At 44.6% G+C, this 15,659-nt stretch overlaps 1 protein-coding gene across 1 annotated transcript; it reads left to right on the top strand.

Annotated features, from left to right (window-relative positions):
• Positions 1-1,036: 1,036 nt before the first annotated feature.
• Positions 1,037-7,631, top strand: LOC123069648 (putative aconitate hydratase, cytoplasmic). The gene is made up of 14 exons (XM_044492558.1): positions 1,037-1,182; positions 1,274-1,416; positions 4,101-4,157; positions 4,249-4,328; positions 4,539-4,614; positions 4,719-4,904; positions 5,022-5,089; positions 5,206-5,324; positions 5,395-5,516; positions 5,622-5,720; positions 5,983-6,462; positions 6,680-6,778; positions 6,873-7,115; positions 7,310-7,631. Exons 1-14 carry the CDS (start codon positions 1,041-1,043, stop codon positions 7,370-7,372), a joined length of 1,977 nt encoding a protein of 658 aa, XP_044348493.1. The 5' UTR covers positions 1,037-1,040; the 3' UTR covers positions 7,373-7,631.
• The last annotated feature ends 8,028 nt before the right edge of the window (positions 7,632-15,659 follow it).

The raw sequence follows: 15,659 nt of genomic DNA, 5'->3' as shown, positions 1-15,659 counted from the left end.
ACTGCGCCAGTCGGCCCGGGGACTCCGTCAATCCAACAAGCGGCCGTGGATTTCGGCCCGCCGCCTCCCAGCCCAGCCACCCTTGTCCAAGTCGCTGTGGTGGCAGTCGAAGAAATAGCAGCACCTTCATGGGCCCAGCCCATCCTCAGGTTCTTAGTAAACAGAGAGCTGCCAACTGATGAAACCTTGGCTCGGCCAGTGCAACGCCGAGCAGCAGCTTACACTATAGTCAACAGAGAGCTGGTTAGACGCAGCGTTACCGACGTCTTCCAATGCTGCGTCGAGGCAGAACAAGGCCAGGCGATTCTCAGAGACATTCATCAGGGCGAATGCGGCCACCATGCGGCTTCAAGGGCACTCGTCGCCAAAGCCTTTCGGCACGGTTTCTTCCGGCCGACTGCCCTGGAAGAGGCCAAAGAGTTAGTCCAAAAGTGCAAGGGGTGCCAGATTTTCCGTTCCAAGCCACTTCAGCCGGCTTCCGCGCTGAAGACAATCCCCATCGCCTGGCCCTTCGCAGTTTGGGGCCTGGACATGGTGGGACCATTCAAGACGGCCCGAGGCGGCCTAACTCATCTGCTTGTCGCGGTGGACAAGTTCACCAAGTGGATAGAAGCAAAGCCCATCAAGAAGTTGAACAGCCCGACTGCGGTGACTTTCATCGCCGACATCACGGTGCGGTATGGCATACCGCACAGCATCATCACCGACAATGACACAAACTTCGCCAAAGGCGCCTTGGCCCGTTTCTGCGTGACGCAGGGCATCCGACTGGACTTAGCGTCTGTTGCCCATCCGCAGTCAAACGGCCAGGTGGAGCGAGCAAACGACCTCATCCTGTCCGGCATCAAGCCTCGACTGGTCAAACCACTCGAGCGTTCGGCCGGCTGTTGGGTTGAGGAGCTACCATCCGTCCTTTGGAGTCTGCGCACGACTCCAAACAAGTCAACCGGCTTCACGCCTTTCTTCCTCGTCTACGGTGCCGAAACCGTCATCCCGACGGACATAGAGTTCGACTCTCCGCGAGTCACCATGTGCAGCCAATGAGCATGGTTTTACCAGGTGTGGTTGGATTCAAGCTCACCGGAAAGTTACAGGATGGTGTCACTACTACAGACCTTGCCCTTACTTTGACCCAGATGCTAAGGAAGCATGGTGTTGTTGGCAAATTTATTGAATTCCACGGTAGGGGTTCGTGCTAAATAGCGACAGATAACATGTTCGTATATATTGGTCATATTTAATTAGTGTTTTCTCCTTTTTCTATTACATTCAGGTGAGGGTGTGGGCAGCATCCCTTTGCCTGCTAGAGCCACAATCGCAAACATGACTCCAGAATATGGCGCTACCATGGGATTTTTCCCTGTAGATCAAGTGGGATTAGATTACCTCAGACTAATAGGGCGAAGTGATGAAACAGTATGTTTAACTATCTACTACTCTTAGTCTATTCCATCACATTTCTATTTGTTTTTTTCTATTTGTTGATAGCTAAATAAGCATGATATAGGTGGGTAAAACTGGTACCGTGAGCAAACCATAGCGCTTCTCCATTACACTACATACTATAGGGAGTTTTTGGTTGGGCACTTAGGCCATTAGCTAGCTCTTCACACAAGAAGAAAGCTAAAAGCTTTCGCCATATCCAAAAGCCTAATAGCTTTTTTAGAAAAGGAGGATGATCCCCGACCTCTGCATCTGGGTGATGCATACGGCCACTTTATTACTTATTCTCACAAGACCTTACAAAGTCATACAACAGTAAGACTAAAGCCGCCGTCTAAGCAACAAACTGTCGCTACACCTATCCAGTTGATAAAGGGGCGCAGATAGCCTGGGCCTAATACCAAACAGACATCGCAGCCAAGCCTAACATCTAAGACTTGAGACCCCAACCTAGCCACTTGCCGAGTTTGGGGCACACACGGTCCGGCGTGCTCTCAGAGGCATGATAATCTGGGGCATGATTTTCTGGCTATTGCCAGTTTAATTCGTTACTTAGCACATTGAGTGACCTAGAAACAAATAGTTACGAAAAAGAAGAGAAGTCCATATTTCGTTCTTATTTTATGGAGAGAAGTCCATATATATTTCAGCGCTGAATTGACAAGAATGTTTAAGAAACAACTCGGAACTTTAAAACCATCTAAGATACAACCCGAAGCTTTCAAAACCATGCAAATTTCAACCCTAACTCCCTCAAGCGGGCTTCTGGTCAGTTTGAATGGTTTTGACCAGTTGACCGACCCAGTCAGCATTCACATCAGCCGCCACATCACCAACACACTTTTTTGAACCAAAAATAGACGTGTCGAGGAAAAATGAAAACAATGTGTAAAATGAACACTACCATAATGATCATTTTGTGATAATTTCAAACTTTTTTTACCAAACATATTAAAAATATAAGGAAAATACCAAATATCCATTTCGGCTCACGAGCTCATCTGATCCCGTGAACAGTAAAATCAGAATAAATAGTAAACAAATTCAAAAAACTCTATTTTTGGATCAAAGATATTTTAATACGTGAGGTTCGCTCCAAATTTCAGCGCATTTGGACATCTGAGCAGCTCTCAGGAAAAAACAAAATCGGTCCGGAACAATGCACGAACAGTAAACTTTTTCACACACCTCAATTTTGTTTTCTTTTTTTGCTGAAAGCAGCTCAGCTGTCCAAACGAACTGAAATTTGGCACGAACATTACACACTAACACCATCTTCCATGGAAAAAATGCGGAATTTTTTGAAATTTTCTTGTATTTCTTTTGATTTTACTGTTCGTGCGCAGGAGCAGATGAGCTCGGGAGCCGTTTAGCCACTCTTGGAAAATGCATATTCAGGACTGTTTTTGGCCAAATTTTGACCCAAAGATAAAAGTTTTCAAAATATTGAAGACTTTCTCCAAAATGAACAATACCATGCTAATCATTCTGGGAAAGTTCCAAACTTTTTTGCTGAAACATTTTGCTGAACAGATTAAAAATACAAGAAAAAACATATTTATGGCCTTTTTTGTAAAAGTTTGAGCAAAAGTAAAAGTGCCTAGAAAATTAAAATATTCTCTAACAGGAACACTACTTACCATGCTGATCATTCTACGTAAGTTTACTTTTTTTTCTTTTCATATTGAAAAATACAAGCAAAATACACATTGAGGACATTTTTCGTTCAAATTTGGACAACAAATGGAAGTATCCAAAAATAAATAAAAATCTTCTCTAACAAAAACACTACCATGCTGATCAACCCGGAAAAGTTTCAAGCTTTTTGCAAAACAGATTAAAAAATACAAGGAAAATACATAGCAGGACCTTTTATGTTCAATTTTTGACCAAAAATGAAGTGTCCAGAAACAATTGAAAACATTGTATAAAATGAACAGTACAGTGATGATCATTTTGGGAAAGTTTCAAACTTCTTTGCCAAACAGATAAAAATACAAGGATAATACATATTTAAGACCTTTCCTCGTGACATGGCAACTCATGTGGATGTCGACTAGGCGGGACAGCTGCTCAAACCAGTCAAACTAACCAAAAACCGATTGAGCAGAGTGAGGATTAAAAGTTGCACGGTTCTGAAAGTCCAGGGTTGTAACTTAGGTGGTTTTGAAGTTTAGGGTTGTTTCTTAGACATTTGTGTCAATTTAGAGTTTAAATATGGACTTCTCTGAAGAAAAAACCCACAAAATAAAAATGATACTCCCTTCGTCCCATAATGTAAGACGTTTTTTTGACTCTAGTGTAGTGTCAAAAAACGTTTTACATTATGGGACGGAGGGAGTACTAGTTTATTTCCAAAGCACGACCACTTCTCCATGGAAGTCACTCAACTGCTTTTAGGTAAATAGTAAAGCACTTAAACATGCGTACTACATACTATGTACTCCCTCCGTTCCTAAATATAAGTCTTTGTAGAGATTTCACTAAATGGACTACATACGGAGCAAAACGAATGAATCTACACTTAAAATGCATCTATATACATCCGTATGTGATTTATAGTAGAAGCTCTACAGAGACTTATATTTAGGAACGGAGGGAGTATTAAATTGGTTGCATCCTTATGCAAACTAATCAAATATTGCATTTTGATTTAGGTATCAATGATTGAAGCATATTTGCGAGCTAACAAGATGTTTGTGGACTGCAATGAGGTATGGCTTTGCCTTTGTTTTTTCATTATGATGCTCACGTTTGAGTTTTATGTTACTCAGAATATGGACAAACTTGCGTTCATGATGGCAGCCTCAAACGGGACCAGTTTACTCTTCAGATCTTGAGCTGGACCTTACTACGGTGGAGCCTTCTGTTGCCGGCCCAAAGAGGTGTGTGGTCTTGACGACTATGTTGTTCTCATTGAATAAATATGGAAGCTCCCAAGTTTGAGTACTCATGCTTCAATTTGGGTGCATAGTTCCTCTCTATTTAGAGGACATTTAGTTCCTTCGATATCCTCCTTCATGTTATTTCATGATATAATTGTTCTTCTAATGGGGAGGTGCATTATGATTATTGTTTGATTAATCAAATTGTAGGCCTCATGACCGGGTTCCTTTGAAGGAGATGAAATCTGATTGGCATGCTTGCCTCGGCAATGAGGTTGGTTTCAAGGTAAGCTTTTGGTTTAGCGGCATATCGCTAATGCATGACAGGAATGAGATTAAATATCCGACATTAGTCACCAAATACCTATAATTTCTTCAAAAACATTTCAGGGTTATGCAGTGCCTAAGGAACAACATAATAAAATTGTGAAATTTGACTACCATGGACAACCCGCTGAAATCACACATGGCAGTGTGGTTCTTGCAGCAGTATGCAGTTCCACAAACTCATCAAATCCTAGCGTTATGATTGGTGCTGGCCTTGTGGCAAAAAAAGCCTGCGAATTGGGTCTTGAGGTATGTTCTTTCATAATGTGTTCACATCTTCTATTTGCATGGATGACTTGTTGGTGCTTCGTCTCTTCTCTTGCAGTGACAATCTGTTTTTGACTGTGCAAAAACACTTTTCTTCAGGTGAAGCCATGGGTTAAGACAAGCCTGGCCCCTGGATCTTTGGTTGTCACCAAATACTTGGAACACAGGTATATATGTCCTTTTGCCACCCCGCAACTTTTTGAAGAAACATGGAATCATAGTTGCAACGTATAGTATATGTATGGGGAATGGCATTAAAATATGTTGCCATTTATTCATGCAGTGGCCTTCAAGAATATTTGAACCATCAAGGCTTCCATCTTGTCGGATATGGTTGTACCACTTGTATCGGCAACTCCGGCGACCTTGATAAATCTTTATCAGATGCTATTGTAGATAACGGTAATACAATGCACACTAAATATTTTTCACAGCAATGCGTTTGTACTCATGGTTTATATTATTTGGTTAGATGTTGCTGTTGTTGCTGTGTTGTCGGGCAACCGTAACTATGAGGGTCGTGTGCACCCTCTAACTCGAGCTAACTACCTCGCCTCACCACCTTTTGTTGTTGCATATGCTCTTGCTGGCACCGTAAGTCCATTACATTCTCCCACCTTGATGCTCACATAGGCATAACTCCCTCTTTTCCTTCGCATGATGGTTAACTAGGGCTCATTACAAATCGTGCCATTTTAGGTTGACATTGATTTTGAGAACGAACCTATTGGAATTGGAAAGGATGGCAAGGAGGTTTACTTCAAGGATGTATGGCCCACAAATGAAGAAATCGAGCAGGTATTGTAACTTCAATACTCTTGTCCATGTTTTAGCTGCTATCTTTATTACGTAAAGTTCAACCTGATTAAAATTGATGATAAATTAATCACGCTCTAGAATATGTGTTGTCTAAATTTACTCACTCCAATTACTAATATATGAGATAAATTTCTTTGATGAAGCGAGAATAGTACCACTAAATATTTCGTGGAAAAAAAGATCTTGTGACGATAACTTATTAGATCCTTCATGTATAACTGAAATGCTACATGATGACCAGGTTATCAAGTCCAACGTGTTGCCGAAGATGTTCGTGGACACGTATGGTTCCATCACGGAGGGCAACGACGCATGGAACAATTTAGTGGTCCCGAAAGAGACGCTCTACCCATGGGATCCAAAATCCACCTACATCCACAAGCCGGCGTACCTGGAAAATATAACCATGACCCCGCCCGGCCCGCCCTCAGTGAAGGATGCCTACTGCCTACTAAGCCTAGGGGACAACATCACCACCGACCACATCTCTCCCTCAGGGGTCATCAAGCCAGGAACCCCTGCCGCCAAGTATCTGCTGGAGCGCGGCGTGAAGCCCGAGAACTTCACCACATATGGCAGCCGACGTGCCAACGACGAGATCGTTGTGAGAGGGGCGTTTGCCAACATTAGGATTGTGAACAAGCTTTTGGAGGGAGAGGTGGGGCCTAAAACCATCCATGTCCCTACGGGGGAGAAGCATTACGTTTTCGACGCTGCCATGGTATGTGATCGTCTATTTTTAAAGTTTCATCAAAATTACATGTATTCGAGTAGTTATGGAGTCACTGAAATAATATCTAATCACCTACATTGACCCCTCGGTTCATATACAATCTATCCACTAAAAGTGTACTATTGATGTTTTGCTAACACTGTGCACTTTTCAAAACCACTTCTTACAACTTTTTTGTTTGTTTGTTGTAATTAATGCAATGCAGAAATACAAGTCGGAGGGTCATGACATGGTCATTCTTGCCGATGATGAGTACGGAGCCGGGAGCTCCCGTGATAGCGCCGCCAAGGGGCCATTGCTCCTGGTAATCAATTCATCTCCATAGAGAGACTCTATGCCGATCCTCAATCTTGCTCCGCATGAAACTAATCAGCAAGTTGTGTGGTGTTTTGGAACAGGGCGTCAAGGCAGTGATCGCTAAGGGCTTCGAGCGCATCCACCGGAGTAACTTGGTGGGGATGGGGATCATCCCTCTCCGCTTCAAGGTTGGCGAGGATGCAGATTCACTCAACCTCAGTGGGCATGAGCGTTTCACGATCGACCTCCCTGGCAAGATTACCGAGATCCGTGCAGGCCAAGATGTGACCGTTACGACACAAAATGGGAAATCCTTCACTTGCACACTTAGCATTAACACGCAAGTATGTCATATCTAAGCCATAATGTAAACTGGTTGACGCATTGATATAGTCTTCAAACTAAAATTTAGCCTCCATGTATATTTAGTCATGTAACATGTTGTTAATTTTTCTAAACTTATGGTCAAACATAAAAATATGCCTCTTGCACATATTCTAAAACAACCTACATTGTCTTGTTCTTTCTTGTGATGTAGGTGGAGCTGGAATACTTTAACCATGGAGGCATCCTCCCCTACCTTATCCGCAAATTGGCATGACCGACCGAGGAACTGCATTTAAATTGTGTTATCTATATGCAATGTCATGATTTTTTTATAAATTGATTATTTGTACCCCTTGATTCCATTTTAACTTTCATTTTTTTAATCAATTTGTGATGAAACATTTAAAAAGACATAGCGGAGCTTCAACAATAATTAAGAGGGGACAATTTACTTGATAGTGTATTGATAATTTATTAGTGAAGACAATATGTTTGTTTGGCGTACATATATGCACATCCGCAAAGCTTTCTCTTGGGATGTTTGTGGGCACACGGTGATGGTGCAAGAATGGTCAATGTAGGACTGAACACGTGTTGGTAGATGCACCACTAACAAGCCAATGCTAACTCTGTGTGTCACTGTTATAGATAACAACACCGACAACCCCACATTTGGTTAGTTAGTTAGTTGTAATGGTATCTTCAACTCCTGTATTAGGTGAAGGAAATATGCCCTAGATGCAATAATAAAGTTATTATTTATTTCCTTAATTCATGATAAATGTTTATTATTCATGCTAGAATTGTATTAACCGGAAACTTGGTACATGTGTGAATACATAGACAAAACATATAGTCCCTAGTATGCCTTTACTTGACTAGCTCGTTAATCAAAGATGGTTAAGTTTCCTAATCATAGACATGTGTTGTCATTTGATGAACGGGATCACATCATTAGGAGAATGATGTGATGGAGATGACCCATCTGTTAGCTTAGCATTATGATCATGTCAGTTTTATTGCTACTGCTTTCTTCATGACTTATACAAAGTTCCTCACACTGAGATTATGCAACTCCCGAATACCGGAGGAACACTTTCTATGCTACCAAACGTCACAACGTAAAAGGGTGATTATAAAGGTGCTCTACAAGTGTCTCCGAAGGTGTTTGCTGGGTTGGCATAGATCGATATTGGGATTTGTCACTCCGTGTTTCGGAGAGGTATCTCTGGGCCCTCTCGGTAATACTCATCACTATAAGCCTTGCAAGCATTGTAACTAATGAGTTAGTTGCGGGATGCAGTATTACAGAACGAGTACAGAGACTTGCTGGTAACGTGATTGAACTAGGTATTGAGATACCGACAATCGAATCTCGAGCAAGTAACATACCGAATGACAAAGGGAACAACGTATGTTGTTATGCGGTTTGACCGATAAAGATCTTCGTACAATATGTAGGAACCAATATGAGCATCCAGGTTCCGCTATTGGTTATTGACCGGAGACGTGTCTCGGTCATGTCTACATAGTTCTCGAACCCGGAAGGTCCGCACGCTTAACGTTCGATGACGATTGGTATTATGAGTTTATGTGTTTTGATGTACCAAAGGTAGTCCGGAGTCCCGGATGTGATCACGGACATGACGAGGAGTCTCTAAATGGTCGAGACATAAAGATTGATATATTGGACGGCTATATTCTGACACCGAAAGTGTTCCGGGTGATTTTGGATAAAAGCGGAGTGCTGGAGGGGTTACCGAAACACCCCGGGGAAGTATTGGGCCTTAGTAGGCCTTAGGGGAGAGAGGGCAGCAGCCCAGGAGGTGCCCCCCCAAGGGGAGTCCAAATTGGTCTAGGGGAGGGGGTGTAGCCCGTCTTTCCCTCTCCCTCTCCCTCTCCTTCCTTCCCCCTTCCCCCTCCTAGTTGGACTAGGAAAGGAGGAGTCCTACTCCTACTAGGAGGAGGACTCCTCCCCTCCTTGGCGCGCCCCAAGGGTCGGCCGGCCTCCCCCCTTGCTCCTTTATATACGAGGGCAGGGGCACCCTAGAACACACAAGTTGACATTGTTTAGCCGTGTGCGGTGCCCCCCTCCACAGTTACACACCTCGGTCATATCGTCGTAGTGCATAGGGGAAGCCCTGCGCCGGTAACTTCATCATCACTGTCACCACGCCGTCGTGCTGACGAAACTCTCCCTCAGCCTCAACTGGATCAAGAGTACGAGGGACGTCCCCGAGCTGAACGTGTGCTGATCGCGGAGGTGTTGTACGTTCGGTTCTAAGATCGGTTCGATCGTGAAGACGTACGACTACATCAACCGCGTTGTCATAACGCTTCCGCTTTCGGTCTACGAGGGTACGTGGACACACTCCCCCCTCTTGTTGCTATGCATCACATAGATAGATCTTGCGTGATCGTAGGAATTTTTTTGAAATTACCACATTCCCCAACATTAGGTGCCCTACAGACAGGGACGATTCTACGGGGGGACGAGGGGGGGCAACGATCTGTTTTTTCTGAACGATGGCTTACTTATGTTTTTTTAGACAAACTCCGAAGCTTTATTACGACGTCACAATGTTTACATGGATGAAAGATAGTCCATCCGGCTGCCCTAACCAGACATGTCGGCCAACCGGAAGGGATAAAGCATGCTTCACGAGTTTGTGAGCCTCGATATTCGAGCTCCTAAATTCATGACTAATATTACAAGTTTGAAAATGTGACCTATGCTCTATTATTTCATGTATGATCGCCCCGTACGCTGTTGGATTGTTCTCTCGGATGTCCTCGACTACCACCTTCGCGTCCGACGCCACTTGGATGTTCGCCACGCTCAGATCATCAGCAAGAGCCAGCGCTTCCCTGATCACCATGCATTCGAAGGTAGCTGGTTCTGATATACCTCCGAGACCACGACCGAAGCTCCCAAAAACCGGCCCGTAGAATCTCTGGATATTGCCGCCGTAGCTCCATGTCTTCTTCCTCTCCCTACTGTCGCATCAACATTAACTTTTGTTAGCCCCGACGGTGGAGCAATCCAACCCGTTGGGCGTGGCATAGGGTTGCCCCTTTGCTTCGAAGTCGTGGGTCGAATGGCCTTGAGTTCACTTATGTAAGACTGCATAAAAATGTGGACTGATAACGGGCTTTGATAGATTTCTTCGTGGATCACTTTTCGGCGAGCTCCCCACAATGCCCATAGTGTGACCACAAAGGTAGTGAACTCCTCATGCGATAATGCCTCATGCATGGAAAAAATCCACCTCTTCGCATCAACTTCTTCGTTCCTGCTCAACACGTCAACAATGCATTCTGAAGACATCGCCCAAGTGCTCCGAGAGACCGTACAGTTTAATAATGCATGTCTCCACATATCTTCCGCTCCACAGAGGCAACAAGCATCTGTGTCTGCCATATTCCGACGATGCAAAAGTGCTGCTGTCGGTGTGGTGTTCTTGGCCAGTCTCCATAGGAAAATCTTGAGCTTCAAGGGTACACTGATTCCCCATAGTTTAGTCCATCCCTCACTATCTGTGTGTGAATGAGATGAGCCCTCTTGTTCATACAACCAGGATTCTCGGCTTAGCTTCTTATGCTGAATCATTCTGTCAGCTGTTCTCACCGAGAAAATCCCCCGCCTATCCTCGCCCCATTCCCAAAAGTCCTCAATCTGTCTAGTGCAGAGAGGAATCTGCAATATTGCCTCCGCATTGATTGGTATGAAGGTTGACCAAACTAGTTGTTCATTCCATGAGGAAGTAACATGATTGATGAGCTCCGACACTTTGTGACGTGGATTTGGAACCAGAGACGTGACCGTTCTCTTCAAGGAAGCCAATTATCTTGTAATATGTCAGTGGTTTCCCCGTTTCATATCCTCCTCACTAGACCCTACACCATGATATCTTGTCCATCCAAGATAGCCCGCCAAATCTGTGATGGATGATTGCCCAGTCCTGCCTCAAACAGAGAAACATCTGGGAAGTAGACCCCCTTGAGAATGCTGGCACTCAAAGATAAGGGGTTTTGAAGCATCCTCCATGCTTGTTTTGACAAAAGGGCAAGATTAAAGATTTCTAAGTCCCGAAAACCTAGGCCACCCAGATGTTTTGGCTTCGTCATTTCTTCCCAGGCAACCCAACTCGGCTTTCGTTTCCCCTGTTTGCTTCCCCACCAAAATTGCCTAATCAGGGAAGTGACACTCTCACATAAACCCCTTGGGAGGCGGAAACATGACATAGAAAACACTGTTATAGCCTGCGCCACTGACTTGATGAGCACTTCCTTTCCCCCAGTAGATAATATTTTATCCATCCAACCTCTGATTTTCTCCCACACACGGTCACCCAAATATCTGAAAGTGCCATTTTTGAATGCCCAACATCAGTAGGCATCCCCAAGTACCTGTCACTGAGGGATTCATTCTGAACATTTAAAGTACTTTTGATATTGTCTCTCATACCCTGTGGGCACCCTCTACTGAAGAAAATAGAGGATTTCTCATGATTTATCCGTTGTCCCGGAGCCAAACAGTAGCGTTCCAACAAGTTTGATACTGCAACAGCCCCTTCAACACTTGATTTAAACAACAACAGGCTGTCATCGGCAAAAAGGAGATGGTTCACGACTGGCGCCGTGGGTGCCACCTTGATCCCTTCAAGATGAGACGACGAGAAACTGGATTTCAGTAGGCACGAAAGGCCCTCTGCTGCGATTGAAAAGAGATATGGGGATATCAAATCTCCCTGTCGAATACCTCTGGATGGATAAAAGGCGTCGTATGCCTTCATCATATCGAGCTTTAGAGCATAGAAACTGTTAACCTTGGCCTTGCTGCGTTTCATGAAGTGACGACACTCGTAAACACTGATAATGTTATCTGTAATGTGTCTGCCTGGCATGAAGGCTGGTTGCTCCTCTGAAATAAACTCTGAGAGAACCTGCTTCAGCCTATTCGCAATCACCTTGGATGTAATCTTATACAAAACATTACAAAAACTGATTGGCCTGAATTGAGTTAGCATGGATGGGTTCATTACCTTGGGGATAAGAACCAAGACCGTGTCATTAATACTTTCAGGACTATCCTCTCCTCGGATTATCCTTAGGGCCGCCTCCATCACCTAAGCTCCACATAAATCCCAATGGTGCTGGTAAAAAGGAGCTGGAAATCCGTCTGGTCTAGGCGCTTTGGTGGGAAACATCTGAAAAGGGGCTGCCTTAACTTCTTCTTCCCTGTACGGTGCACCGAGTAGCTCATTCATCTCGGCTGATACCTTAGTTGGTACACAATTGAGAACCGATTCCAGGTTGCTCACCCCCTCTGAGGTATACAAAGTTTTATAAAAGTCATGTACCATTGCTTTTAGTACCTCTGGATCATCAACCAAGACTCCTAGAGAATTTTGTAGGGCCCTTATCATATTTTTGTTTCTCCGTATACTCGCTCTCAAGTGGGAAAACTTGGTGTTTTTGTCACCCGATGTTAGCCAGTCTACCCTGGACCGTTGCCTCCATAAGATTTCCTCCCGATGGTAGAGTTCTACTGGATTTTCATTTATGTTGAGTTTAGTATGAGAAGGTGCAGTTCGGTTGGGGTTAGACCGAAGTTTCTCCAACTCCGTCTTCAGCCTTTTGATCTCTTTCCGCACATTTCCAAAAGTTTCACTGTTCCAATGCCCCAAGTCCTGGGGTATTGCTTGCAGTTTGGCCCTTAACTCCTCCACCCTGTTGCTGACTCCCCCTCCCGTCCATGTTGCGCTAATGGTGTCACTCCATGCTTCGTGGCCTTCCCACATTAACTCATATTGGAAAGGGTTTTGGCTGCCGGCTGCGCGGCTGCTCTCTATTCAGGCGCAGTAGTATGGGACATTGGTCAAACGATGCTGCCGCCAGGTGTGTCAGATCCGCCAAAAGGAATCTCGCTCGCCAATCAGCATTAACCAGTGCACTATCCAGCCAGATCCTAGTGTAGGATCCTCCTCTCACCTTCTTTTCAAAAGTCCAGAAGCGGCCATGATAGCCTATGTCTAGCAACTTGCATACGTCCACCGCATCATGGAAGTTCTGTATCTGTGCATTGCTCCTCTGTCCAACTCCCTCATGCTCACCGGGATGCAGAACCTCGTTGAAATCACCGAGGCAAAGCCAGGGGAGGCTGCTTGAAGTGCTGATATTTTTCAGAGTGTCCCACGTTTTATATCGAAGATGAGTTTGCGCTTCTCCATATACCACTGTCCCTCTCCAAGGATCAAGCCCCACCTCCACAATAGAGCAATCAACATGATAGTCCGAGTAAGAACCAAGAATTTCTAGTTTTATTTCATTGTTCCAAAAAATACCAATACCTCCACTTCTACCACGACTATCAATTGCAAAACTATTATCATAACCAAAAGTGCCTGCTAGCGCTTCTACCCTCGAGCCTTCAAGCTGAGTTTCAACAATACATAAGAGGGTAGGGGCAAATTTGTTCGCAAACTCATGAACCTCTCGAACTGTCGCGGCTTTGCCCTCACCCTGACAGTTCCAGCAGAGCGCACACATTGGGCCCGGCGGTGCCCCTCGAAGGAGCCCGCCAAATTCTTCACTGCTAAGATTGCTCCCTCGGAGTCATCGTCCATTGATACGTCTATTTTGCATCATGCTTTTATATCAATATTTATTGCATTATGGGCTGTTATTACACATTATATCTCAATACTTATGGCTATTCTCTCTTATTTTACAAGGTTTATCATGAAGAGGGGGAATGCCAGCAGCTGGAATTCTGGCTGGAAAAGGAGCAAACATTGGAAACCTATTCTGCACTGCTCCAAAAGTCCTGAAACTCCACGAAACATCTTTTTGGAATTTATAAGAATTATTGAGCGAAAGAAATACACCAGGGGGCCCACACCCTATCCAGGAGAGAGGAGGGCGCCCCCCTACTAGGCACGCCCCCTATCTCATGGGCCCCCTGGTGGGCCTCCGGTGTCCATCTTCTGCTATATTAGAGCTTTTACCCTGGAAAAAATCGTGGGCAAGCTTACACGACGAAACTCCACTGCCATGAGGCGGAACCTTGGCAGAATCAATCTAGGGCTCCGGCGGAGCTGTTCTGCCGGGGGCACTTCCCTCCGAAAGAGGGAAATCATCACCAACGTCATCACCAACGATCCTCTCATCGGGAGGGGGTCAATCTCCATCAACATCTTCACCAGCACCATCTCCTCTCAAAACTCTAGTTCATATCTATTATCCAATCTTGTATCAAAACCATAAATTGGTACCTGTGGGTTGCTAGTTGGTGCTAATTGGTGTACTTGGTGGAAGATTATATGTTCAGGTCCTTTATGCATATTATTACTTCTCTGATTATGAACATGAATATGCTTTGTGATTAGTTACGTTTGTTCCTGAGGACATGGGTGAAGTCTTGCTATTAGTAGTCATGTGAATTTGGTATTCGTTCGATATTTTGATGAGATGTATGTTGTCCTTTCCTCTAGTGGTGTTATGTGAACGTCGACTACATGACACTTCACCATTATTTGGGCCTAGAGGAAGGCATGGGGAAGTAATAAGTAGATGATGGGTTGCTAGAGTGATAGAAGCTTAAACCCTAGTTTATGTGTTGCTTCGTTACGGGTTGATATGGATCCATATGTTTAATGCTGTGGTTAGGTTTACCTTAATACTTCTTTTGTAGTTGTGGACACTTGCAATAGGGGTTAATCATAAGTGGGATGCTTGTCCAAGTAAGGGCAGTACCCAAGTGCCGGTCCACCCACATATCAAATTATCAAAGTACCGAACGCGAATCATATGAACGTGATGAAAACTAGCTTGACGATAATTCCCATGTGTCCTCAGGAGCTCCTTTCTGATTATTAGAAATTGTCCAGGCTTATCCTTTGCTACATAAAGGATTGGGCCACCTTGCTGCACTTTATTTACTTGTTACTCGTTACTACTTATCTTATCACAAAACTATCTATCACCTACAATTTCAGTGCTTGCAGAGAAAACCTTACTGAAAACCGCTTATCATTTCCTTCTGCTCCTCGTTGGGTTCCACACTCTTACTTATCGAAAGGACTACGATTGATCCCCTACACTTGTGGGTCATCATCCATCTTCTTGGTTCTTTTCAGGTCCCTCTACGGTGGGGGACTCACAGCCGTAAAACCCATCAGCACAATTGCAAGTGAGTTCACTTTCTCTACTGCAAGTTCAGAATTATGTTGAGGGCCCCCAACTCAGCTGCCGCGTTCCTCTTCCTGCTCCAATCCTCCATATCGGCATCACTAGCTACATGATATGCCTCCTAGGGATATTTCTCTATCACGTCGCCTCTGCCCCCTTCGGATCGACCCCTTTCATGCCCCCTAGAACGGCCTCCTCTATGCCCCCCTCGCTGGCTTCGCCCTTCTCCTGGGCCTCGACCAGTACACATGAGCCAGCTGGCGCAAAGATCCTTGAACACAAGAGATGACAGAGGATGAACACCATTGCTGTGTTCCTTAAATTGGTGACCAAGCAAGCCACACACATCGCACTACTTGGGAAGCTTT

The sequence above is a fragment of the Triticum aestivum genome, chromosome 3B (genome assembly GCF_018294505.1).
Source record: "Triticum aestivum cultivar Chinese Spring chromosome 3B, IWGSC CS RefSeq v2.1, whole genome shotgun sequence".
Classification (NCBI taxonomy): domain Eukaryota; kingdom Viridiplantae; phylum Streptophyta; class Magnoliopsida; order Poales; family Poaceae; genus Triticum; species Triticum aestivum.
The sequence above is the reverse complement of the archived record's forward strand: the minus strand, read 5'-3'. Positions and strand labels throughout refer to the sequence as shown.

Coding starts and splice junctions, on each gene's coding strand:
- LOC123069648 (XM_044492558.1), top strand. CDS start 1,041: ATGAGCATGGTTTTACCAGGTGTGGTTGGATTCAAGCTCACCGGAAAG. Junction 4,329..4,538: donor TCTGTTGCCGGCCCAAAGAG/GTGTGTGGTCTT, acceptor ATCAAATTGTAG/GCCTCATGACCGGGTTCCTT. Junction 7,116..7,309: donor CACTTAGCATTAACACGCAA/GTATGTCATATC, acceptor CTTGTGATGTAG/GTGGAGCTGGAATACTTTAA.